Source organism: Nerophis lumbriciformis, linkage group LG37, assembly GCF_033978685.3.
Source record: "Nerophis lumbriciformis linkage group LG37, RoL_Nlum_v2.1, whole genome shotgun sequence".
NCBI lineage: Eukaryota > Metazoa > Chordata > Actinopteri > Syngnathiformes > Syngnathidae > Nerophis > Nerophis lumbriciformis.
In genome coordinates, this window is record NC_084584.2 from 16,462,501 (window position 1) to 16,490,000 (window position 27,500).

The 27,500-nt window shown below is 39.7% G+C and overlaps 1 protein-coding gene across 2 annotated transcripts in view; it reads right to left on the reverse strand.

Moving 5' to 3' along the window:
• pvrl2l (PVR cell adhesion molecule related 2 like) overlaps window positions 1-27,500 on the reverse strand; it is a 575,165-nt gene that overhangs the window by 261,911 nt on the left and 285,754 nt on the right. For both annotated transcript variants that reach the window (XM_061930916.1, XM_072912528.1), the window contains exon 4: window positions 8,057-8,350. In XM_061930916.1, the coding sequence (XP_061786900.1) occupies window positions 8,057-8,350 (294 nt within the window). The remainder of the gene's footprint in view (window positions 1-8,056; window positions 8,351-27,500) is intronic.

Below are 27,500 nucleotides of genomic sequence, written 5' to 3' on the forward strand. Positions count from 1 at the left end.
GCAGACACCAATAAATTACAGATCCCATTATAAATTCATATTTGTAGACGTGATCTAGTATAAAGTGTCCACGCTAAAATTTGTTGTTTAACCGTCTTGTCCTTTTTACTGATAAAAATGTGTTTTGTAAACAAAAGGAGTCATTTCAAGAGTAAACAACGGGGTTGTGCTGGACGATAAACAACTTTTATGCTTGCCACAACCTTCATTGTTTTTCTCATGAATTCATTAACACTTTTGACATGTGTGCATTGTTGATAAAGACTAAATAAACAAAGCACCGCTCTCATGTGCGCTTCCGTTAATTATACTCAACAAACGATTAAACTCAGCAAACAGCGTATAAATCAAACCGTTTTTAATCGATTTAATTGATCAAGCCCCTCGTTTTAATTTGTGCGAATTGGCGCCTTCGCGACTTGCAAATTACTGGGGGGGGGGATGTTTATTGTTCCTCAGTGTGTTGGGGAAATAAAGTTAATTTGTGATACGCTGCGTAACAACGTTTCAATTGTGTTAATTGTAATTTTCTGTGTTTATTATTCTATCTAGCGACATCTCGTCAACACAGGGATTCTCAAACTGTGGGACGGCAGAAGAATCCTGTGAATAAATATTCAAACGCAGTGTTACTGTTCAAACGGTGTGTTATGATTAAGGTTTCTTTCAAACGTGCATGCAATTACAGCATGGCAAATCGCAATTTTCCAGTATTCAACATGTTGGAAAAGGAGTAGGGAGAAGCAGAGCTCATTTAATCCGAGCCCTATTCCTTTACATAGCAATTGCTAACACTTCTGTTCACTTCCTGTTCTCAATGTATTCACAATATACTCCATAAATAACATTAAAAATACAAAATAAATAGTGTAGTACCGTATTTTTCGGAGTATAAGTCGCACCTGCCGAAAATGCATAATAAAGAAGGAAAAAAACATATATAAGTCGCACTGGAATATAAGTCGCATTTTTTGGGGAAATGTTTTTGATAAAACCCAACACCAAGAATAGACATTTGAAAGGCAATTTAAAATAAATAAATAAAGAATAGTGAACAACAGGCTGAATAAGTGTACGTTATATGAGGCATAAATAACCAACTGAGAACGTGCCTGGTATGTTAACGTAACATATTATGGTAAGAGTCATTCAAATAACTATAACATATAGAACAGTGACGTGCAGTCAGGGGGAGGCAGGTGAGGCGGGGCCTCACGTGCCATCATGGAAAGAAAAAAAATGTCAAAAGAAAAAAAATTAAATTGTTATATGTATCCAGTAATTATACTATAACAGTGTTTTTCAACCACTGTGCCGCGGCACCCTAGTGTGCCGTGAGATACAGTCTGGTGTGCCGTGGGAGATTATCTAATTACACATATTTGGGTTAAAAAATTTTTTTGCAAACCAGTAATTATAGTCTGCAAATGATGTGTTGTTGTTGAGTGTCGGTGCTGTCTAGAGCTCGGCAGAGTAACCGTGTAATACTCTTCCATATCAGTAGGTGGCAGCCGGTAGCTAATTGCTTTGTAAAGACAGGTAAAAAGGTGTCTTATGCTTAAACCAAAAATAAACAAAAGGTGAGTTCCGCTAAGAAAAGGCATTGAAGCTTAGGGAAGGCTATACAGAACGAAAGTAAAACTGAACTGGCTACAAAGTAAACAAAAACAGAATGCTGGACGACAGCAAAGACTTACTGTGGAGCAAAGACGGCGTCCACAATGTACATCCGAACATGACATGACTATCAACAATGTCCCCAAAAAGAAGGATAAAAACAGCTGAAATATTCTTGATTGCTAAAACAAAGTAGATGCGGGAAATATAAGACATGAAACTGCTACAGGAAAATACCAAAAAAAGAGAAAAAGCCACCAAAATAGGAGCGCAAGACAAGAACTAAAACACTACACACAGGAAAACAGCAAAAAACTCCAAATAAGTCAGGGGGTGATGTGACAGGTGGTGACAGTACACCTACTTTGAGACAAGAGCTATAGTGATGCATGCTTGGTTATGCTTTAAATTCATATCCAACAATTGCGACAACGACTTTTTACTGTCAACTGAGTTCATGATTTCTGCTGGTGGTGTGCCTCCGGATTTTTTCAACGCAAAAAATGTGCCTTGGCTCTTAAAAGGTTGAAAAACACTGTACTATAAGGTTATTTTCCATTTAATTTCACCAGTTTTAGATTATTTTTATTCAAAATCGCTGAATTTTCACATTTGCCGTTCAAATACTGAGAAGAGACTTGCGGTGAGTCACCAGCCAGTTGAGCCTCACCATGGATTGCGCAATGACTCGGCTAACTGCTGGCCTGCTGTGCAGTGAGACCGTATTGCTATATGAATTTATTATACATTTCCATAGTTTAGTTAGCTGAGGTATATAATGTACAGTGTATTTTGTCAACAACTGTATGTGTGTAAAGTATTTCTTGTGCTGAACAATCATAAAACGGCTGCAAAAGACGCACTGTGTGAGGCTCGCAGTAATCCCGCCTCCTGGTGGTAGAGGGCGCTAGTGATCCCAGAGATCATTCATGCGACTACTCGGCTGCAGAAGAAGTGACAACAAGCAGCAACAGTTAGCAGCGATCGTTTATTTTTTCCTCTCGCCTGGACTTTTAACATGGAGGATTACATATCTAAAATAAAACAGTTTTCTAAACTGGACTTTCAATCGAAGCAGGAGGTAATAATTAAAGGAAGATCTCCATGGAGACAGAGAGACTTTTAAAACTGAAGAAAGATAAGGAAGACTTCTATAAACAAGTTATCGATGCTTTTGTTCAGAAGGAGCGGCGCATGGACTTCATTTATAAGTAAAGGTAAGACCATAATAACGTTTTTTTTTATTAAATGTGCTTTTTTGTGTGCTACAGTTTGTATGTGTAAAGTTAAAGTTAAGTTAAAGTACCAATGATTGTCACACACACACTAGGTGTGGTGAAATTTGTCCTCTGCATTTGACCCATCCCCTTGATCACCCCCTGGGAGGTGAGGGGAGCAGTGAGCAGCAGCGGTGGCCGCGCCCGGGAATCATTTTTGGTGATTTAACCCCCAATTCCAACCCTTGATGCTGAGTGCCAAGCAGGGAAGAATGCTGGTATGAGCTTTTAAACATAACCCGTTAACTGCTGCCAATCAAATAGTGAATAAGATACTCTTTAGGGTTCATATGTTTGTAAATCTGACTGTGATGAAGTCAGTGCCTCACCGACCATGAAACTCACCGCACGTCACTGATATAGATATGCTATACGTTTACCAAACAATCTATCACTCCTAATCGCTAAATCCGATCAAATCTTATACGTCTAGTCTCTTACGTGAATGAGCTAAATAATATTATTTGATATTTTACGGTAATGTGCTAATAATTTCACACAAAAGTCGCTCCTGAGTATAAGTCGCACCCCCGGCCAAACTATGAAATAAACTGCGGCTTATAGTCCGAAAAATACGGTAAGTTGTATTCCATTCAGAATGTTTATCATGATTCTTTTTCTTGGTACTAAGTTTGAACAGCTTCTCAAATGGGATCATATTAGTACACTGTTTGATTTCTTTACTTAATCCGTTCCATAATTCAATTCCACATACCGATATACTAAAGGTCTTAAGTGTTGGACGTGCATACAAATGTTTTAAGTTACATTTTTATGTATAATTAGTGTACGTTCTTTGGTGGCAGTGGCCAAAACTACTGAATATACTTGTTAAATAAAAATATCTGTTTTGTTTTTAATTAATATTTAGGCCTACGACGCTACATTGTGATGGCACAGAGAGAGCCAAGTGTTTTCTGAGGCGCTACGTGGGGAAGAGTTGGAGAACCACTGTGGTAGCACGCTTATAGTCAACTTTTGTCAAGTACCAAGTTATATGACTCGGAGGTGTACAGCTGAAAAATTGGCCAAAAAGGTTAGCTTGCTAACTGTTAGCATATGTCAAGTGTCAAGTTATAAGACTGAAGTGTACGGCTGTAAAGTTGGCTGAAAAAGTTAGCATGCTAACTGTTAGCATGTGTCAAATACCAAGTTATGTGACTCGGAGGTGTACAGCTGAAAAATTGGCTAAAAAGAATAGCTTGCCAACTGTTAGCTTATGTCAAGTGCCAAGTTATTGGACTGACGTTTACGGCCGTTAAGTTGGCTAAAAAAGTTAGCATGCTAACAGTTAGCGTGTGTCAAATACCAAGTTATATGGCTGTGAGGTGTACAGACGCAAAATTGGCCGAAAATTTAGCATGCTAGAGTGTTAACGTTAGCATGCTTATCGTTAAGTTTTGTCAAGTACCAAGTTATATGACTCCGAGGTGTACGGCTGAAAAATTGGCTAAAAAGTTTAGCTTGCTAGCTGTTAGCATATGTCAAGTTATATAGCACTGACGTGTACGGCCGTAAAGTCAGCTAAAAAGGTTAGCGTGCTAATAGTTAGCGTGTGTCAATTACCAAGTTATATGACTGTGAGGTGTACAGAGGCAAAATTGGCCGATAATTTAGCATGTTAGAGTGTTAACGTTAGCATGCTTATAGTAACGTTTTGTCAAGTGCCAAGTTATATGACTCGGAGGTGTACAGCTGAAAAATTGGCTTAAAAGGTTAGCATGCTAACTGTTAATATATGTCAAATCCCAAGTTATATGACTCCGATGTGTACGGAGGCCAAAATGGCCGAAAATTTAGCATGCTAGAGTGTTAACGTTAGCATGCTTATAGTAACTTTTTGTCAAGTGCTAAGTTATGTGACTCGGAGGTGTACAGCTGAAAAATTGGCTAAAAAGGTTAGCTTGCTAACTGTTAGCATATGTCAAGGACCGAGTTATATGACTGAAGTGTACGGCCGTAAATTTGGCTGAAAAAGTTAGCATGCTAACTGTTAGCGTGTGCCAAATACCAAGTTATATGACTGTGGGGTGTGCGGAGGCAAAATTGGCTAAAAAGTTAGCATGCTAACATTACAACGTTAGCGTTCTAACAGTTAGCATATGACAAATACCAAGTTATATGACTCTTAGGTGTACAGAGGCAAAATTGGCTAAAAAGTTAGCATGCTAATATTAACATGCTAGTGTGTTAACGTTAGCATGCTTATTTAAGTTTTGTCAAGTACCAAGTTATATGACTCGGAGGTATACAGCTGAGAAATTGGCTAAAAGGGTTAGCCTGCTAACTGTTAGCATATGTCAAGGACCAAGTTATAGGACTGAAGTGTACGGCTGTAAAGTTCGCTAAAAGAGTTAGCCTGCTAACAGTTAGTGTGTGTCAATTATCAAGTTATATGACTCTTAGGTGTACAGAGGCAAAATTGGCTAAAAAGTTAGCATGCTAATGTTAACATGCTAGAGTGTTATCGTTGGCATGCTTATCGTTAACATATGTCAAGTACCAAGTTATATGACTCGGGAGGTATAAAGCTTAAAAATTGGGTAAAAAGTTTAGCTTGCTAACTGTTAGCATATGTCAAGGACCAAGTTATAGGACTGAAGTGTACGGCCGTAAAGTCCGCTAAAAAGGTTAGCGTGTGTCAATTACCAAGTCATATGACTTCGAGGTGTACGGAGGCAAAATTGGCTAAAAAGTTAGCATGCTAATGTTAACATGCTAATGTGTTAACGTTAGCATGCTTATAGTCAACTTTTGTCAAGTACCAAGTTATGTGACTCGGAGGTATAAAGCTGAAAAATTGGCTAAAAAGGTTAGCTTGCTAACTGTTAGCATATGCCAAGGACCAAGTTATATGACTGAAGTGTACAGCTGTAAAGTTCGCTAAAAAAGTTAGCCTGCTAATAGTTAGCGTGTGTCAATTACCAAGTTATATGACTCCGAGGTGTACGGAGGCAAAATTGGCTAAAAAGTTAGCATGCTAACATTATAACATTAGTGTTCTAACAGTTAGCATATGACAAATACCAAGTTATATGACTCTGAGGTGTACGGCTGAAAAATTGGCTAAAAAGGTTAGCTTGCTAACTGTTAGCATATGTCAAGGACCAAGTTATATGACTGAAGTGTACGGCCGTAAAGTCCGCTAAAAATGTTAGCATGCTAATAGTTAGCGTGTGTCAATTACCAAGTTATATGACTCTGAGGTGTACGGAGGCAAAATTGGCTAAAAAGTTAGCATGCTAACATTACAACATTAGTGTTCTAACAGTCGTAAGAAGCCAATCTTGTTTCATTCTCCGGTGTCTCCACTTTGTGGGGTTAGCAGAGGTCCCAGCTCGCTCATATCCTCATGACTCCATGACGCTAATGTGCCCGGTGAATGTCTGCTCAGTCAGCGAGGTCAGACTTCGTGATCTCCCTCTTCATCAGTTCCGAGGCGGCGCGAACGTGCGCGCTCATGCGCTCGGCAAATGTCTGGTATTGTTACCGGGGACAATGTGTTCCGCCTTTGCAGGGAACGGCGGCGGAGGTGCACGCGGTTGAGACGGCGCCGCCAGCTACTCTGAACCCACGCGCCGTTTTTAATCCCTTGTAAATTAGAATGCTGTTTAAGGGATTAGATGTGTCTTGTTTTGATGGCCGGGATGCATTACTAATATACAAAAAGTGTGTGTGTGTGTGTGTGTGTGTGTGTGTGTGTGCTCTGGCCATGCTTACTTAATAGGGACATCACTCTGTTTACACCAGACCTGGGCAAATTAGGGTCTGGGGGCCATATGCGGCCCGTTAAGCTTTTCAATCTGGCCCGACGGACATTCCCAAATCATTTTTTTTAGATGTTTAAGATGTAAAGTGTAGCAACCATTATGATGTGCAGTGATGTTTTCGAATGACCGTAAGTCTTCAACTATACGGATACGTAGGGATACGGATACGTAGGGATGTCCGATAATATCGGCTGATAAATGGTTTAAAATGTAATATTGGAAATTATCGGTATCGGTTTCATACTTATCGGTATCGGTTTCTAAAAGTAAAATGTATGACGTTTTAAAACGCAGCTGCGTACACGGACGTAAGGAGAGGTACAGAGTGCCAATAAACCTTAAAAGCATTTCCTTTGCGTGCTGTCCAAGTCACATAATATCTACCGGCTGTTCTCATCACGAATTAATGCAAGTATACTTGGTCAACAGCCATACAGGTCACACTGAGGGTGGCAATATAAACAACTTTAAGACTGTTACAAATATGCACTGAGGGTGGCCGTATTAACAACTTAAACACTCTTACTAATAATACGCCACACTGTGAACCCACACCAAACAAGAATGACAAACACATTTCGGGAGAACATCTGCACCGTAACACAACATAAACACAACAGAACAAATACCCAGAATCCCACGCATCCCTAAGTCTTCCGGGCTACATTATACACCCCCTCTACCCCTATAATGTAGCCCGAAAGAGTTAGGGATGCGTGGGATTCTGGGTATTTGTTCTGTTGTGTTTATGTTGTGTTACGGTGCGGATGTTCTCCCGAAATGTGTTTGTCATTCTTGTTTGGTGTGGTTTCACGGTGTGGCGCATATTTGCAACAGTGTTAAAGTTGGTAATACGGTCACCATCAGTGTAACCTGTATGGCTGTTGACCAAGTGTGCCTTGCAGTCACTTATGTGCGTCTACAGAAGCCTCGGACAACATGTGACTGGGCTGGCATGCTGTTACTACAGACTGTAGAGGGCGCTAACGGCAGTGCCATCCCGGCACGCCCTTCCTAGTGTTGTTAGGGTGAAAATTAGCAGACATTCGAGAGAATAGTTGCCCTGAAATACGGGAGTCTCCCGGAAAAATCTGGAGGGTTGGCGAGTATGACGCCGTCAAGCGGCATTCATATAAAACTCGCGGGCCGCACTAACATTACATTTTCATATTAAGGTGCGGGCCGCAAAATAACGTCTCGCGGGCCGCGTGTCTGAGACCCCTGGTTTATATATAGCACGAAGCAAGAAAAAACTGTGTATGCAGTGTTATTCCATTTTTTTTATGCCTCCACAACCTGTAGAAAGGGTGGTCCCCACAATTGATGACCAAAAACTTGGTCCCCATTCCAAATGATAACCTGTATGTGTGTGTGAGTGTGTGTGTGTCTTACACTCCACAGACAGCCTGAGCATGTGGACCCAGGTTCTGTCCTGGGTGCGCTGGTCCACCATGCACGTCAGCTCCCTGCCGTCGTCGGCCGGCGTGGGCACCAGACGGTACTCGCTGCGCACCGTCACCGTGCCGTCCGGTCCGTTGACGGTGCTGGTGGAGTGGTTCCCCCCGACCGACGCCAGCCACTTGATGGCGGCCGCGGGCTTGGCGTCGGCCGCCTCGCACTGCGCCACCACCACCGCCTTGGTGCCCGCCTGCACCGTCACCACCTTGGCAGAGTTCTTGGGCTTGGCTGGGGGGAGAGAGAGAGAGGAAGGCATCCGTTATAGGCAACATTTTTAAAGTTAAGTTTTGTCGAGTACTAAGTTATATGACTCGGAGGTGAACAGCTGAAAAATTGGCTAAAAAGGTTAGCTTGCTAACTGTTAGCACATGTCAAGTATCAAGTTATATGTCTGAAGCGTATGGCTGTAAAGTTCGCTAAAAAAGTTAGCATGCTAACAGTTAGCATGCGTCAAGTACCAAGTTACATATATGACTCCGAGGCATACGGAGGCTAAATTGGCTAAAAAGTTAGCACGCTAATGTTAACATTCCAGAGTGTTAATGTTAGCATGTTTAAAGTTAAGTTTTGTCAAGTACCAAGTTATATGAATCGGAGGCGTACAGCTGAAAAATGGGCTACAAAGGTTAGCTCGCTAACTGTTAGCATATGTCAAGTATCAAGTTATATGACTGAAGTGTATGGCAGTAAAGTTCGCTAAAACGTTGGCATGCTAACAGTTAGCGTGCGTCAAGTACCAAGTTACATATATGACTCCGAGGCGTACGGAGGCATAATTGGCTAAAAAGTTAGCCCGCTAATGTTAACATTCGAGAGTGTTGATGTTAGCATGCTTATAGTTAAGTTTTGGCAAGTACCAAGTTATATGACTCGGAGGAGTACAGCTGAAAAATTGGCTAAAAAGGTTAGCTCGCTAACTGTTAGCATATGTCAAGTACCAAGTTACATATATGACTCCGAGGCGTACGGAGGCAAAATTGGCTAAAAAGTTAGCATGCTAATGTTAACATTCCAGATTGTTAATGTTAGCATGCTTAAAGTTAAGTTTTGGCAAGTACCAAGGCAAAATTGGCTAAAAAAGCTGGCATGCTAGAGTGTTTACGTTAGCCTGCTTAAAGTTAAGCTTTGTTGAGTACCAAGTTATATGACTCGGAGGAGTACAGCTGAAAAATTGGCTAAAAAGGTTAGCTTACTAACTGTTAGCATATGTCAAGTGTCAAGTTTTATGACTGAAGTATACAGCCGTAAAGTTTGCTAAAAAAGTTAGCATGCTAACAGTTAGCATGCGTCAAGTACCAAGTTACATATATGACTCCGAGGCGTACGGAGGCAAAATTGGCTAAAAAGTTAGCACGCTAATGTTAACATTCCAGATTGTTAATGTTAGCATGCTTAAAGTTAAGTTTTGGCAAGTACCAAGGCAAAATTGGCTAAAAACGCTGGCATGCTAGAGTGTTTACGTTAGCCTGCTTAAAGTTAAGCTTTGTTGAGTACCAAGTTTTATGACTCAGAGGAGTACAGCTGAAAAATTGGCTAAAAAGGTTAGCTCGCTAACTGTTAGCATATGTCAAGTATCAAGTTATATAACTGAAGTGTACGGCCGTAAAGTTCGCTAAAACGTTGGCATGCTAACAGTTAGTGTACGTCAAGTACCAAGTTACATATATGACTCCGAGGCATACGGAGGCATAATTGGCTAAAAAGTTAGCACGCTAATGTTAACATTCCAGAGTGTTAATGTTAGCATGCTTATAGTTAAGTTTTGGCAAGTACCAAGTTATGTGACTCGGAGGAGTACAGCTGAAAAATTGGCTAAAAAGGTTAGCTCGCTAACTGTTAGCATATGTCAAGTACCAAGTTATATGACTGAAGTGTACGGCTGTAAAGTTCGTGAAAAAAGTTAGCATGCTAACAGTTAGCATGTGTCAATTACCAAGTCTAATGACTCCGAGGTGTACGGAAGCAAAATTGGCTAAAAAGTTAGCACGCTAACATTATAACATTAGTGTTCTAACAGTTAGCAAAAACAGTACGAGTTCTTTTTCTATTCCGGCAACTTAGCTGCCAGTTTTTCTACCGTAAAAACAAATGTACCGTCTTTCCATTTACAGAAATACACCGTTAAAAACAACAACCGTTGATTTTACAGTCAAAAACTGCCAGCTCAGTCAACAGAAATTTAATGCAAAACACAGTAGTATTTTTTTTCAATTTACAGTAATATGCTGTAAAGAACAACGTAAAATGTATTGTCATTTTTATTAGTTTGATGGGTAGTTTGCTGTAAAGTTAAGTACAAACCCCGTTTCCATATGAGTTGGGAAATTGTGTTAGATGTAAATATAAACGAAATACAATGATTTGCAAATCATTTTCAACCAATATTCAGTTGAATATGCTACAAAGACAACATATTTGATGTTCAAACTGATAAACATTTTTTTTTGTGCAAATAATCATTAACTTTAGAATTTGGTGCCAGCAACACGTGACAAAGAAGTTGGGAAAGGTGGCAATAAATACTGATAAAGTTGAGGAATGCTCATCAAACACTTATTTGGAACATCCCGCAGGTGTGCAGGCAAATTGGGAACAGGTGGGTGCCATGATTGGGTGTAAAAGTAGATTCCATGAAATGCTCAGTCATTCACAAACAAGGATGGGGCGAGGGTCACCACTTTGTCAACAAATGCGTGAGCAAATTGTTGAACAGTTTAAGAAAAACCTTTCTCAACCAGCTATTGCAAGGAATTTAGGGATTTCACCATCTACGCTCCGTAATATCATCAAAGGGTTCAGAGAATCTGGAGAAATCACTGCACGTAAGCAGCTAAGCCCGTGACCTTTGATCCCTCAGGCTGTACTGCATCAACAAGCGACATCAGTGTGTAAAGGACATCACCACATGGGCTCAGGAACACTTCAGAAACCCACTGTCAGTAACTACAGTTGGTCGCTACATCTGTAAGTCCATCCATCCATTTTCTACCGCTTATTCCCTTTTGGGGTCGCGGGGGGCGCTGGAGCCTATCTCAGCTACAATCGGGCGGAAGGCGTTCTACACCCTGGACAAGTCACCACCTCATCGCAGGGCCAACGCAGATAGACAGACAACATTCACACTCACATCCACACACTAGGGCCAATTTAGTGTTGCCAATCAACTTATCCCCAGGTGCATGTCTTTGGAGGTGGGAGGAAGCCGGAGTACCCGGAGGGAACCCACGCAGTCTGACGAGTCCACATTTCAAATTGTTTTTGGAAATTGTGGACGTCGTGTCACTCCGGACCAAAGAGAAAAAGAACCATCCGGATTGTTATAGGCGCAAAGTGTAAAAGCCAGCATCTGTGATGGTATGGGGGTGTATTAGTGCCCAAGACATGGGTAACTTACACATCTGTGAAGGTGCCATTAATGCTGAAAGGTACATACAGGTTTTGGAGCAACATATGTTGCCATCCAAGCAACATTACCATGGACGCCCCTGCTTATTTCAGCAAGACAATGCCAAGCCACGTGTTACATCAACGTGGCTTCATAGTAAAAGAGTGCAGGTACTAGACTGGCCTGCCTGTAGTCCAGACTTTCTCCCATTGAAAATGTGTGGCGCATTATGAAGCCTAAAATAGCACAACGGAGACCCCCGGACTGTTGAACAACTTAAGCTGTACATCAAGCAAGAATGGGAAAGAATTCCACCTGAAAAGCTTCAAAAATGTGTCTCCTCACTTCCCAAACGTTTATTGAGTGTTGTTAAAAGGAAAGGCCATGTAACACAGTGGTGAACATGCCCTTTCCCAACTACTTTGGCACATGTTGCAGCCATGAAATTCTAAGTTAATTATTATTTGAAAAAAAAAAAATAAAGTTTATGAGTTTGAACATCAAATATGTTGTCTTTGTAGCATATTCAACTGAATATGGGTTGAAAATGATTTGCAAATCATTGTATTCCGTTTATATTTACATCTAACACAATATCCCAACTCATATGGAAACGGGGTTTGTATGATAATATACTGTAATATTTGTTGCAATATTGGACACTATTAACGTTGAAAATGTATGCAATTTCAAGCAGTACATTTCCGTCAAAATGGAAATCAATCAATTACATTTAGTGAGAAAACATTAAGTACTTCATTGACACATACTGTATCATTTCCAGGTGTTTGCGTGCGTCATACCAAGTACCAAGTTATAGGACTGAAGTGTACGGCCGTAAAGTGGGCTAAAAAAGTTTGCATGCTACAGTTAGCGTGTTTTAAGTACCAAGTTATATGACTCCGATAGCTGGCCCCCGGGCCTTGAGTTTGACACCTGTGCATTAGAGAGTTGAAAGGAACAGGAAGTGAAAGGTGAGGCAGGAAGAGAAACTGTCTGACGCCTCCTTCCTGGACAAACACCTGCTTTATTGTTTGGTCCAAAGTCCTCGTTATCTGAGTGACATTTTGGACGCGTGCGTTGACTTACAAAACAGCTGTCAATCATCTTGTAAATGTCATTTTGTTTTGTTTGACCACCTTTCCATCCTCTCTGGGGCTGCGTCACATTGGCTCTGGAAGGTTCCAGGGGCCTTCAGAGCAGTGTTTTTCAACCATTGTATCAGTTTGGTGTGCCGTGGGAGATTATCTACACACCCCGTTTCCATTTGAGTTGGGAAATTGTGTTAGATGTAAATATAAACGGAATACAATGATTTGCAAATCCTTTTCAACCCATATTCAATTGAATGCACTACAAAGACAAGATATTTGATGTTCAAACTCATAAACTTTATTTATTTTTTGCAAATAATAATTAACTTAGAATTTCATGGCTGCAACACGTACCAAAGTAGTTGGGAAAGGGCATGTTCACCACTGTGTTACATCACCTTTTCTTTTAACAACACTCAATAAACGATTGGGAACTGAGGAAACTAATTGTTGAAGCTTTGAAAGTGGAATTCTTTCCCATTCCAGTTTTATGTAGAGCTTAAATTGTTCAACAGTCCGAGGTCTCTGCTGTTGTATTTTACGCTTCATAATGCGCCACACATTATCGATAGGAGACAGGTCTGGACTGCAGACGGGCCAGGAAAGTACCCGCACTCTTTTTTTACGAAGCCACGCTGTTTTAACACGTGCTGAATGTGGCTTGGCATTGTCTTGCTGAAATAAGCAGGGGCGTCCATGAAAAAGACGGCGCTTAGATGGCAGCATATGTTGTTCCAAAACCTGTATGTACCTTTCAGCATTAATGGTGCCTTCACAGATGTGTAAATTACCCATGTCTTGGGCACTAATGCACCCCCATACCATCACAGATGCTGGCTTTTCAACTTTGCGTCAATAACAGTCTGGATGGTTTCGCTTCCCCTTTGGTCCGGATGACACGATGTCGAATATTTCCAAAAACAATTTGAAATGTGGACTTGTCAGACCACAGAACACTTTTCCACTTTGCATCAGTCCATCTTAGATGATCTCGGGCTCAGAGAAGCCGGCGGCGTTTCTGGATGTTGTTGATAAATGGCTTTCGCTTTGCATAGTAGAGCTTTAACTTGCATTTACAGATGTAGCGACAAACTGTATTTAGTGACAGTGGTTTTCTGAAGTGTTCCTTTTTTTTTATTAAATCAACATAAAAAACACAAGATACACTTACAATTAGTGCACCAACCCAAAAAACCTACATTATATATCAATACAGTCTGCAAGGGATACAGTCCGTAAGCACACATGATTGTGCGTGCTGCTGGTCCACTAATAGTACTAACCTTTAACAGTTCATTTTACTCATTTTCATGAATTACTAGTTTCAATGTAACTGTTTTCATATTTTTTTACTTTCTTTTTTATTCAAGAAAATGTTTTTAATTTATTTATCTTATTTTTTTTTTTTTTTTTTTTTTTTTTTTTTTTTTTAAAGTACCTTATCTTCACCATACCTGGTTGTCCAAATTAGGCATAATAATGTGTTATTTCCACAACTGTATATATCGGTATCGGTAATTAAAGAGTTGGACAATATCGGAATATCGGATATCGGCAAAAAGCCATTATCGGACATCCCTAAAAATTAGTAAAGAAAAAAAATAAGTTGGCATACTTTTCTTCGTCCTTGCACATGCACCTTAAGGACAGAGCTGGAAAACAAGAAGAAAATCCTCCGGAGGAACCATCCTAATTACTTTTAGAGCGTTAGACGCGCGACGTCACCAAGGACTGAATTGATTGCCGACGAAGGCGCCAATGTCAACTCTCCTTAAAAGGCTCGGTCTGGGCTCCCGGAGACTTCCTTGCATGCGTCGCACGTCGCCCAAAAACTTGAAGACCTTGGTCCTCGCGTCCTTGGCGGAGCCTGGAAAGGTGCCAGCTCCAATTCCCAAACATGCCAAGTGCTCAGGCTCGCACCCGGAGTGTGTGAGGGTGCCGGGTGCACACAACACATCTGCCGCCTTCACACTCTTCCAGAGTTCTAATTAGAGCGGCCCGGCCCTGACCCACATGGCCGCGTACGCTTGACCCACATTGCGAGGTGCGCACAAAGCCGACACATCAAGTCTGGTCTCACTCCTCGCCGACGTGTGTCTCCTTCAAATGAGTCTTCAGTCGTCCCTGAGTCTTCATTCTCCACCTTAGAAAAGGACGTTTTAACCACTTTTCTATTACCGTGCACGTGGCAAGGTCTTTAGAGACACGCTCCAAAGAACTGTGCCTAAAGTCTAAACACGCAGGCAAAGATTAGAGACTTATCTGTAGTAAAAATGTTTTTAAATGGAATAAACGGTATATATTATTGTATAACATCCCTGGAAGTGGAATGTCATCTGCTTTGGAAGAATCAAAACTACACTGCAAAAAGTCAGGGTTCAAAAACAAGAAGAAAAAAAAATACTAAAATGAGGGGTATTTTATTTGAACTAAGCAAAATTATCTGCCAATAGAACAAGAACATTTGGCTTGTCAAGACTTTCCAAAACAAGTAAAGTTAGCTAACCTCAATGAACCCAAAAATACCTTAAAATAAGTATATTCTCACTAATAACAAGTGCACTTTTCTTGGTAGAAAAAAAAACAAAACTACCATATTAAAAAAATAAAATAAAAATATACTAAAAAATAAATAAAAATAAAAACTAGAACAGCCAAATAGCTAGAACAAGTATGCATATATCTAAAAAAAAAAGTAGTTTTTTAAAAAGAAGGGGTTTTAAGCCTTTTTTAAAAACATCCACAGTCTGTGGTGCCCTCAGGTGGTATGGGAGAGCGTTCCACACTGCAAAAAGTCAGTGTTCAAAAACAAGGAAAAAAAAAAAAAAATACAAAAATGAGGGGCATTTTATTTGAACTAAGCAAAATTATCTGCCAATAGAACAAGAAAATTTGGCTTGTCAAGACTTTCCGAAACAAGTAAACCTCAATGAACCCAAAAATACCTTAAAATAAGTATATTCTCACGAATAACAAGTGCACTTTTCTTAGTAGAAAAAAAAAAGTTTAAGTTAAAGTTAAACTACCATATTAAAAAAATAAAATAAAAAGATAATAAAAAATAAATAAAAATAAAAACTAGAACAGCCAAATAGCTAGAACTAGTATGCATATATCTCAAAAAAAGGTTGTTTTTTTTTAAAAAGAAGGGTTTTTAAGCCTTTTTTAAAAGCATCCACAGTCTGTGGTGCCCTCGGGTGGTCAGGGAGAGCGTTCCACACTGCAAAAAGTCAGTGTTCAAAAACAAGAAAAAAAAGAAAAAAAAAGAGGGGAATTTTATTTGAACTAAGCAAAATTATCTGCCAATAGAACAAGAAAATTTGGCTTGTCAAGACTTTCCGAAACAAGTAAACCTCAATGAACCCAAAAATACCTTAAAATAAGTATATTCTCACTAATAACAAGTGCACTTTTCTTGGTAGAAAAAAAAAAGTTAAAGTTGAAGTTAAACTACCATATTAAAAAAATAAAATAAAAATATAATAAAAAATAAATAAAATAAAAACTAGAACAGCCAAATATCTAGAACTAGTATGCATATATCTAAAAAAAAGGCTTTTTTAAAAAGCAGGGTTTTTAAGCCTTTTTTAAAAGTATCCACAGTCTGTGGTGCCCTCGGGTGGTCAGGGAGAGCGTTCCACACTGCAAAAAGTCAGTGTTCAAAAACAAGAAAGAAAAAAAAAATACAAAAATGAGGGGTATTTTATTTGAACTAAGCAAAATTATCTGCCAAAAGAACAAGAAAATGTGGCTTGTCAAGACTTTCCAAAACAAGTAAAATTAGCTAACCTCAATGAACCCCAAAATACTTTAAAATAAGTATATTCTCACTAATAACAAGTGCACTTGTCTTGGTGGAAATAAAAAAAAACTCCCAATGACTGTCACACACACTAGGTGTGGTGAAATCTCTCTGCATTTGACCCATCCCCTTGTTTACCCCCTGGGAGGTGAGGGGAGCGGTGGGCAGCAGCAGTGGCCACGCCCGGGAATAATTTTTGTTGATTTAACCCCCAATTCCAACCCTTGATGCTGAGTACCAAGCAGGGAGGTAATGGGTCCCATTTTTATAGTCTTTGGTATGACTCGGCAGGGGTTTGAAGTCACAACCGACCGATTTCAGGGCGGACACTCTAATAATAATAATAATAATAATAGATTGTATTTGTACAAAACACTTTAAATTGAGTAAACAACCTCAAAGTGCTACAGTGTATTAAAAAAATAAAATAAAAATATAATAAAAAAATAAATAAAATAAAAACCAGAACAGCCAAATAGCTAGAACTAGTATGCATACATCTAAAAAAAGGCTTTTTTAAAAAGAAGGGTTTTTAAGCCTTTTTTAAAAGCATCCACAGTCTGTGGTTCCCTCAGGTGGTCAGGGATAGCGTTCCACAGACTGGGAGCGGCGGAGCAGAAAGCCCGGTCTCTAACCACTAGGCCACTGAAAAAGAGACCTTTTTGCTCAATATGTTGAAAAATATTCTTAAATTAAGTAAACGCTCGTGCCATTATCTTGACATAATGATATGCGCTCGGCATCATGATTTTTTTTTCATGCTTGAAATAAGAAATGATTACTTTGAAAAAGCAGTTTTATACTTGTGAGTGTTGATGACACAGCTTTGCAACACTTGATATTCTAGTTTCAAGCATGTTTTACTCAATATAGGTCATAACATCTCAGCAACAAGCTGTAATATCTTACTGAGATCATTTAGGACCAAAACACTTAAAACAAGTAAAACACTCTAACATACAATCTGCTTAGTGAGAAGAATTATCTTATCAGACAGAAAGTAAGCAAATGTCACCCTTATTTGAGATAATTAATCTTATTTAGATTTCAGTTTTTGCAGTGTAGGCAGGGTCCAGACAGGGCTTTATGCTGCCGATTCCAATCATTCATGAGTGAGATCGGCCGATGCAAATACCGATACCAATCTTGTGTATTAACTACAAAACCAGTGAAGTTGGCACGTTGTGTAAATGGTAAATAAAAACAGAATACAATGATTTGCAAATCCTTTTCAACCTATATTCAATTGAATAGACTACAAAGACAAGATACTTAACGTTCAAACTGGAAAACGTTGTTATTTTTTTTGCAAATATTAGCTCATTTGGAATTTGATGCCTGCAACATGTTTCAAAAAAGTGGCAAAAAAGACTGAGAAAGTTGAGGCATGCTCATCTAACACTGGTTTGGAACATCCCACTGGTGAACAGGCTAATTGGGAACAGGTGGGTGCCATGATTGGGTATAAAAGCAGATTCCATGAAATGCTCAGTCATTCACAAACAAGGATGGGGCGAGGGTCACCACGTTGTGAACAAATGCCTGAGCAAATTGTTGAACAGTTTAAGAACAACATTTCTCAACGAGCTATTGCAAGGAATTTAGGGATTTCACCATCCACGTTCCGTAATATCATCAAAAGGTTCAGAGAATCTGGAGAAATCACTGCAGTAAGCGATGATGTTACGGACCTTCGATCTCTCAGGTGGTACTGCGTCAAAAAGCGACATCGGTGTGTAAAGGATATCACCACATAGGCTCAGGAACACTTCAGAAAACCACTGTTAGTAACTACAGTTTGTTGCTACATCTGTAAGTGCAAGTTAAAACCCTACTATGCAAAGCTAATGCCATTTATCAACAACACCCAGAAACGCCGCCGGCTTCACTGGGAGCTCATCTAAGATAGACTGATACAAAGTGGAAAAATGTTCTGTGGTCTGACGAGTCCACATTTCAAATTGCTTTTGGAAATTGTGGACGTCGTGTCCTTCGGAACAAAGAGGAAAATAACCATCCTGGTTGTTATAGGCGCAAAGTTCGAAAGCCATCATGTGTGATGGTAGGGGGGTGTATTAGTGCCCAAGACATGGGTAACTTACACATCTGTGAAGGCACCCTTAATGCTGAAAGGTACATACAGGTTTTGGAGCAACATATGTTGCCATCCAAGCAACTTTATCATGGACGCCCCTGCTTATTTTAGCAAGACAATGCCAAGCCACGTGTTTCAACAGTGTGGCTTCATAGTAAAAGAGTGCGGGTACTAGACTGGCCTGCTAAGCTTTGCAAAGTATAAAAATGAGGCAACATTTTTGAATGAAAAAAACGGCTGTTCTAAATGTGTCCACTAGATGTCGCAATAGCAATTTTTTGTATCTATGTAGCCCTCCGATGAGGTGGCGACTTGTCTAGGGTGTATCCCGCCTTCCGCCCAAATGCAGCTGAGAAAGGCTCCAGCACCCCCCGCGACCCCAAAAAAGGGACAAGCGGTAGAAAATGGATGGATGGATGGATGGATGGATGCATGTAAAAAAAACCAAAAAAACACAGATGTCGAGGAAAATTAGCAAACTACATAAATAACATCCTGTAATTTGATTTTGATAAAAAGATTGAAAATGAACACCAATGAGTTGACTGGTGGACATCATCACATCATTTATTCAGAAAGTATAAATAAGGACAAATAAAGATAGAATACTATTAAACGCAACATGTAAGTGTTAAAAAAACAACAACAACAACATGACGATTTAGAATGTGCTTGTTCTATTTTCAATTAAGAAAACAATCTGTAGTTGTCTTTATTTTTAAGTTATCGCGCAGTGATTTTACCAGTCCGGCCCACTTGGGAGTAGATTTTTCTGCATGAGTAAATGAGTCTGACACCCCTGGGGTCAGAAAAATTGTATGTAAATCATCAAAAAAAATTCCGTTCTCTGAGTTCCCAGTGAACACATGAAAGCTGTCTTTGTTGCCCCAAGCCAAAGGCTTGGAAAATTCCATTGTGTACGATGGTAGGAGATGGGAGGGGGGTTATCTATTGTGATCCAAGACTTGTCCAAGCTCGATCCAGGACCAGCCCAAGCCCGAGGCATCTTTTTCTTTTGTGTTAATGTGACCGAAAACAATGGTAGTTTACATACCCCCCATTCCTCTAGAAACAGCTGTTGTTGTGTAAACAGGGAATATCCAAATAAAAGAGGAGACGTAAACCTTTTTCCGTCAGAGCGTGCTGGAAACTGTACAAGAGTACAGACCAGACGTTTCTCCTCAAATTGAGCCAAATTGAATTCTGTCTCTGTCTGTTTCCTTGCTTCCTGTCTTGTTTAATAGATGTTTGAACCTGACATCTGGCTTAGACATTCTTTATTTGATTCAAGCACTCTTAAAAGTGCTTTTATTTCATTTTATTTTAACATTTAGGATGTGCGTCTTTGTTGCGCATTACGTCTTTTAAAAGGCAGAAAAAGAAAAAGGAGGAAGTTACAAAGACTCCACATAGAAGCATTTAAGTCCCATCTTAAAACTCATTTGTATACTCTAGCCTTTAAATAGACCCCCTTTTTAGACCAGTTGATCTGCCGTTTGATTAGCTTTTAGCGTAACGTTAGCTCATTTTGCGGTGTGTGTGTTACAGACAGCAAAGCCCTGTCTGTCTGGTATTTCACTTTACCTTTTTCTGTGTTGATTGAGCTGTGTTGAAGCAGCAAAAAAGGACATTATGTTAAATGAAGAGTTTCTGTCTCTGATAGTTGATATAATAATGTAAGTGCATCATTAAGCCTACATGAACTCCATGGTGTTCAGGGATGAATAGTCTCTCCTATTGCTATTGTACTATTTTTTTCAGCTATAGTTACATTAAAGGCCTACTGAAATGTGATTTTCTTATTTAAACGGGGATAGCAGGTCCATTCTATGTGTCATACCTGATCATTTCGCCGAAAGGATTTAGTAGAGAACATCGACGATAAAGTTCGCAACTTTTGGTCGCTTATAAAAAAGCCTTGCCTGTACCGGAAGTAGCAGACGAGTAGCGTAACGTCACAGGTTGTGGAGCTCCTCACATCCGCACATTGTTTACAATCATGGCCACCAGCAGCGAGAGCGATTCGGACCGATTTCCCCATTAATTTGAGCGAGGATGAAAGATTTGTAGATGAGGAAAGTGAGAGTGAAGGACTAGAGGGCAGTGGGAGCGATTCAGATAAGGAAGATGCTGTGAGAGGCGGGTGGGACCTGATATTCAGCTGGGAATGACTAAAACAGTAAATAAACACAAGACATATATATACTCTATTAGCCACAACACAACCAGGCTTATATTTAATATGCCACAAATTAATCCCGCATAACAAACACCTCCCCCCTCCCGTCCATATAACCCGCCAATACAACTCAAACACCCGCACAACACACTCAATCCCACAGCCCAAAGTACCGTTCACCTCCCCAAAGTTCATACAGCACATATATTTCCCCAAAGTCCCCAAAGTTACGTACGTGACATGCACATAGCGGCACGCACGTACGGGCAAGCGATCAAATGTTTGGAAGCCGCAGCTGCACGCGTACTCACGGTACCGTGTCTGCGTATCCAACTCAAAGTCCTCCTGGTAAGAGTCTCTGTTGTCCCAGTTCTCCACAGGCCAATGGTAAAGCTTGACTGTCATCTTTCGGGAATGTAAACAATGAAACACCGGCTGTGTTTGTGTTGCTGCAAACGGCCGCAATACACCGCTTCCCACCTACAGCTTTCTTTTCTGCTGTCTCCATTGTTCATTGAACAAATTGCAAAAGATTCACCAACACAGATGTCCAGAATACTGTGGAATTTTGCGATGAAAACAGACGACTTAATAGCTGGCCACCATGCTGTCCCAAAATGTCCTCCACAATCCGTGACGTCACGCGGTGACGTCATCATACCGAGACGTTTTCAGCAGGATATTTCGCACGAAATTTAAAATTGCACTTTAGTAAGCATGTGTTGCAATGTTAAGATTTCATCATTGATATATAAACTATCAGACTGCGTGGTCGGTAGTAGTGGGTTTCAGTAGGCCTTTAATCATTAGTAATGGAGCAGCCTAGTTTTGAATGGCAGGGTCCCTGCTATCACATGTTGATAAAAATATAACATTTACATAATAAAAATACAGGCTTCCCAAATGCTGTAATAAATTAAGCATGATGAGTTGACTTGAAACTGTTTAATGTTGCGCTTTTTATATATAGAAGAAAAGTTTGGTCATTTTATTTAATCTGAGCAACAACTTGAGGCAGTTTAATGTTGATTAACGTGGGCAGAATAATTAAATGTTAAAAGGATAAAGCCATTGTTTTTTTTTAATTAAATCAACATAGAAAAAACACACAATACACTTTCAACTAGTGCATCAACCCCCAAAAAAACCCTCCCTCCCCCATTCACACTCATACACACCCACTCACACAAAAGGGGTTGTTTCTTTCTGCTACCAATATTCTGGTTCCCACAACATGGACAACACTTCTGCAAGGGACACATGGCGTCACATTAGTGCCAAAAATCCGAGCGCATAAAAACTGTTATCGCGCGCTGATTCTCCACTTCGTGCGCGCGCGCTAGGGATGTCCCGATCCAGGTTTTTGCACTTCCGATCCGATACTGATATTGTTTTTGCACTTCCGATCCGATACCGATACTGACCGATACTGGCCTATCCGAGCATGTATTAAAGTTTAAAGTTATTTAGCCTACTTAGTTGTCAGAATCATGTTGAAAAGGGTTTTAGTACTCTTGATAACAACTAGCCAGCTGAATTAGGGGAGTTTGAATAATACACAATGGTTGGTAACAAGAAACTGACCTGTTTATTCAAGGATAAACACAAAATATACACAATTATACATGACAAACAGAAATGGCATCATTGAAACTAGGGCTGCGCGATATGGCCTTTTTTTAATATTGCGATATTTTAAGGCCATGTCACGATACACCATATATATGTGGATATTTTTCCTTAGCCTTGAATGAACACTTGATGCATATAATCACAGCAGTATGATGATTCTATGTGTCTACATTAAAACATTCTTCTTCATACTGCATTAATATATGCTACTTTTAAACTTTCATGCAGAGAAGGAAATCACAACTAAAAAAATCACAATTTTTTTTCATACGGTGTTGATGTGGAAATGTTTGCCTCTGCATTTTGATGGTGTGGACGTGTGGCACCGAATGGAGATAAGCGTCTCGGCAGATGTTACAATATTTGAACAATGATGACGAAAACTGTTTTCTCTGTCGTGTCCGTGTGTCGAAAATTGTTGTGCGCTTATTTTTTTATTTGATTTTGTGCGTGGCATAGATTTGCCGTGCGCAATTGCGACACCCTTTTGCGCGCGCGTGGTGCCTTTCTGCGCGCGCGCCGTCTCGGTCTGTGCGCTCTCTGTGTACTCCTGGCATCTCTCCTCGCGCTGTCATGTTTCTTTTTGGCACTTTGGGGGTGGGTATGCTTAGACTGCCCCTCCTTTCTGATTGGCTCTGAGTATTTTTCATATGACCAATGATTCTCCAGCGTAGCAACGTTGTAGCCATCTTACCTCGGACAGCTTGATGTCAATGGTACATGTACTAATTAAATTACCATAACTTGCTCGATTTTCGACCAATTTACAAACGGTTTGCCTTGTTACAAATCTTTTTACATGTAGATATGACATAGCAGGGGCGTCACTAGCTTTTAAGGACAGGGGGGGCTTAGCCCCCAGGAGATGCACATGATGCGAGCGAACGTACACAAGCACACAACTTCACAAACGGCTAACAAAGATTTAGAAATTATTCATTGTTATTATTATTATTCTTTAAAAATGCACGGGACGAAATGAAATGCTCCCCGGGACGATGGCTTTTAACCATTTTTCTTTTCATGTATTTATTCATTTTACATTTTATATTAAATGTTTTGGTTTTTCCTACCTCTGAAAATCCTATGAAATGTTTAACAAACCATCCTATAATAATACAACAGCTATTAATGTAACAGTACAATAAAACAAATATATTTAATGATGTTTTTGTCATTATTTTAACAATAGGCTAATGTATGTTACTTTATATAGATTCTACAAGAAACACAAAACTTAAAAACTAAATTATTTACAATTGCACACACAAGGTTTCGTGCAGCTTCACTCATTGTAAAGGAAGATAATGTGCTTCGTACACCTGCAGGACCGCAAACAAGGTCGCAGAGAATATGCGGACTGGAATTTGAATGATGTGAGCATTTTCTATATGAACAAGTGGAATGGATTGGATACCGACGCACTAAAGGGGCTCTCTACCTTACGCTATGAAGTGAGGGGAAACTGAGTGAATAATAACAGGTTATATGATTATTTATTTAAACTCATATTCGGGCCACTTTATAATGAATATGTCGGCATGTATTTGTAAAGAAAAATTAAAAAAATATATAACACCAAATTATTTAGGGGGGCTTAAGAATATTTTAGGGGGGCTTGAGCCCTTCTAAAATAGGCCTAACAACGCCAATGTGACATAGGATGCTGTACCTGTTGAAATGACCTCTTTCGCTTAAAAAAAAAAAAAGACTTAATTGTGCAACATAGTTGTGTAGGGTCAGTGTTAGTCAGTTCTCTGATTATTTTAAACTGTTTCAGAATACATTATTAAAAGGCTATTTTTAACATTTTAAAAACAAAATTCAAAGATTATTTCATTAATTTTATGGCTGAATCAAAAGAAATTCCATAAATTAGAAAACAAATGTAAATATAAAATAATGTTATGGTTGGATGTTATTGCTGGTGGACCAGTTCTGGCTGAAAGATGTAATTATGGTGTTTGTTGTCTTATTATTTATTTGGGTCACATTTTGTATTACCCTGTATTGTGTTTATGTGGTATGAAATAACCTTCATCAGCGCGCGACATGTTTTTATCCACTTCTTCCTCCGTAAATCTTGATACATATTGATGATGACCTGCCCTGCTATACTTCTGATTGGCTCTGAGCGTTTTACACCTGACCAATCAGAAAGAAGGGACCGTCTATCATACCCGCCCCCAAAGTGCCAAAACGAAACATGACAGCGCACAGACCGAGACGGCACGCGCGCAAAAAGGCACCACGCGCGCGCAAAAGGGTGTCGCACGCGCTAGGGATGTCCCGATTCGATATTTGGATCGGATCGGCCGCCGATATTTGCCAAAAAATGCGTATCGGCAAGACATGGGAAAATGCCGATCCAGATCCAGTTTAAAAAAAACAACTCCGGTCCGTGTTTTCCAACGCACCGATTTAAATAATACATTCCACCTTTCTGCTGCTCCCTAATTTCCGTTCCGCATTTTCCAGCACACCTTCAACACATCCATAGGTCTGTGGATTCTCACGCAGTTGATTTTAGCTGCTGGCATTACACGACAGGCTCTTCTCACTCTTTCCTGTGTCTCCCTCTCACAGACAGCAAGCGCAACTTCTTACACACGTCACATACTGTCACGACATACGTCACATACGTATACGTCCTCTTCGAGCAGAGAGGTAGCAGCATGGCTAACGTTAGCTGTGATGCTAGCGCAGCCGCTAAGGTGCGCGCCTGTGCAATTGCGCACGGCAAATCTATGCCACGCACAAAATCAAATAAAAAAATAAGCGCATAACATATTTCGACACACGGACAAGACAGAGAAAACAGTTTTCGTCATCATTGTTCAAATATTGTGACGTCTGTCGAGACGCTTATCTGTGTTCGGTGCCACACGTCCACACCATCAAAATGCCGAGGCAAACATTTCCACATCAACACCGTATGAAAAAAATAGTGATTTTTTTTAGTTGTGATTTCCTTCTCTGCATGAAAGTTTAAAAGTAGCATATTATTAATGCAGTATGAAGAAGAATGTTTTAATGTAGACACATAGAATCATCATACTGCTGTGATTATATGCATCAAGTGTTCATTCAAGGCTAAGGCAAAATATCCACATATATATGGTGTATCGTGACATGGCCTTAAAATATCGCAATATTAAAAAAAAGGCCATATCGCCCAGCTCTAGTTCAATGATGCCATTTCTGTTTGTCATGTATAATTGTGTCTATTTTGTGTTTATCCTTGAATAAACAGGTCAGTTTCTTGTTACCAACCATTGTGTATTATTCAAACTCCCCTAATTCAGCTGGCTAGTTGTTTTCAAGAGTACTAAAACCCTTTTCAACATGATTCTGACAACTAAGTCGGCTAAATAACTTTAAACTTTAATACATGCTCGGATAGGCCAGTATCGGTCAGTATCGGTATCGGATCGGAAGTGCAAAAACAATATCGGTATCGGATCGGAAGTGCAAAAACCTGGATCGGGACATCCCTAGTTCGCGCGATAACAGTTTTTATGCGCTCGGATTTTTGGCACTAATGTGACGCCATAGACACAGTCCCTGAAGCACACTTGATTGTATGTGCTGCTGGTCCACTAACATTTTCATTTAATTACTTTTTTTTATTTTTTTTTTAATGTAATTATTTTTAGATTGTTTTTACTTTCTTTCTTTCATTTACAACCTGGTCTGGTGAAGATAAGGTCCTTTTTTTTTTAATTAATTTTTTTTTTTTTTAAGATAAGATAAATAAATATTTTCTTGGATAAAGCCATTGTTTACAAATTCGGTAAATAAATAACCAAAAAAAAAAAAAAAAAAAATTTTTTTTTAATTAAATCAACATAGAAAAAAACACACGATACACTTTCAACTAGTGCATCAACCCCCCCCCAAAAAAACCTCCCTCCCCCATTCACACTCATACACACCCACTCACACAAAAGGGGTTGTTTCTTTCTGCTATCAATATTCTGGTTCCCACAACATGGACAACACTTCTGCAAGGGACACAGTCCCTGAAGCACACTTGATTGTTTGTGCTGCTGGTCCACTAACATTTTCATTTAATTACTATTTTTTTCTTTTTTTCTCTCCCTTGTGTAATTATTTTTATATTGTTTTACTTTCCTCTTTATCCAAGAAAATATTTATTTATCTTATCTATAAAAAATAAAAAAAAGGAAAGTAAGGACCTTATCTTCACCAGACCTGGTTGTAAATGAAATTAGCTTCGTTTAAAGGTTGTTGTTTTTTTAAAACCAGGTCCAGTCCAGATAATGTCCAAGTCGGGTCCAGCAACACACACCTTCATTCATGTACACTGAGAAAAAAAAGAAAAGAAAAAAAAAACAGAAAATTTTGGAATACAACAGATTGCATATAATCTATAAACAAAATTACATTTTCAAAACAAAAACAAAAACAAAAAAAATGTACAGTCCAGTTTATGTTCAGGTCACTAAAAATTAGGGAATACAACAACAGATAGCATATAATCTATAAACATAATTACACTTTCAACATAAGCCTTTGAGGACTTCCCATCTTTTTTTATGTTTTTTGGCATCATTATCGTTTTCAACCATGTAACTTTCTAAAGTTAAAAATGTATATTTTGTTGTTTTCTTACTGTACCGAAAATGAACCGAACCGTGACCTCCAAACCGAGGTACGTACACGAACCGAAATTTTTGTGTACCGTTACACCCCTGGTACAGTTGCATGTGTCATATCGCAAACGTGCACACACACTTGCAATTGCAGACGGTGGGCAGCTCGCAGGTGGCGGCGGAACAAGTCATTTGGAGGCGGCGACACATTTAACCTTTATCAAACAAGTGCAGCTCCTGCAAATTTGTCCTCGTTGTCTTTTTTTTGGCGCCCGCGTGACTCACTGTGTTTGCAGCAGCGCCCGCTGTTGTTCCTGCGCCGCTCACTATTCGGGCTACTTTGTTTGTCGCCGGGCTTGCCTTTTGACACGGCGGAGATAAACGTCTGTTTGTCTTCGCCGGCGTTAATAAAACATGAATATTGGCGGCGCTGCGGAATACTTTGAAGCCGAATTACTCCGCTGGCGGGTGACAATCTCTAATTGGCTGCGAGAAATGTTGACAAAACACACTGCGCGCGGAGATTGAGGTTAATTTAGACGGTTTAGGAAGTGGCTGCAACGTGACCAGACGTG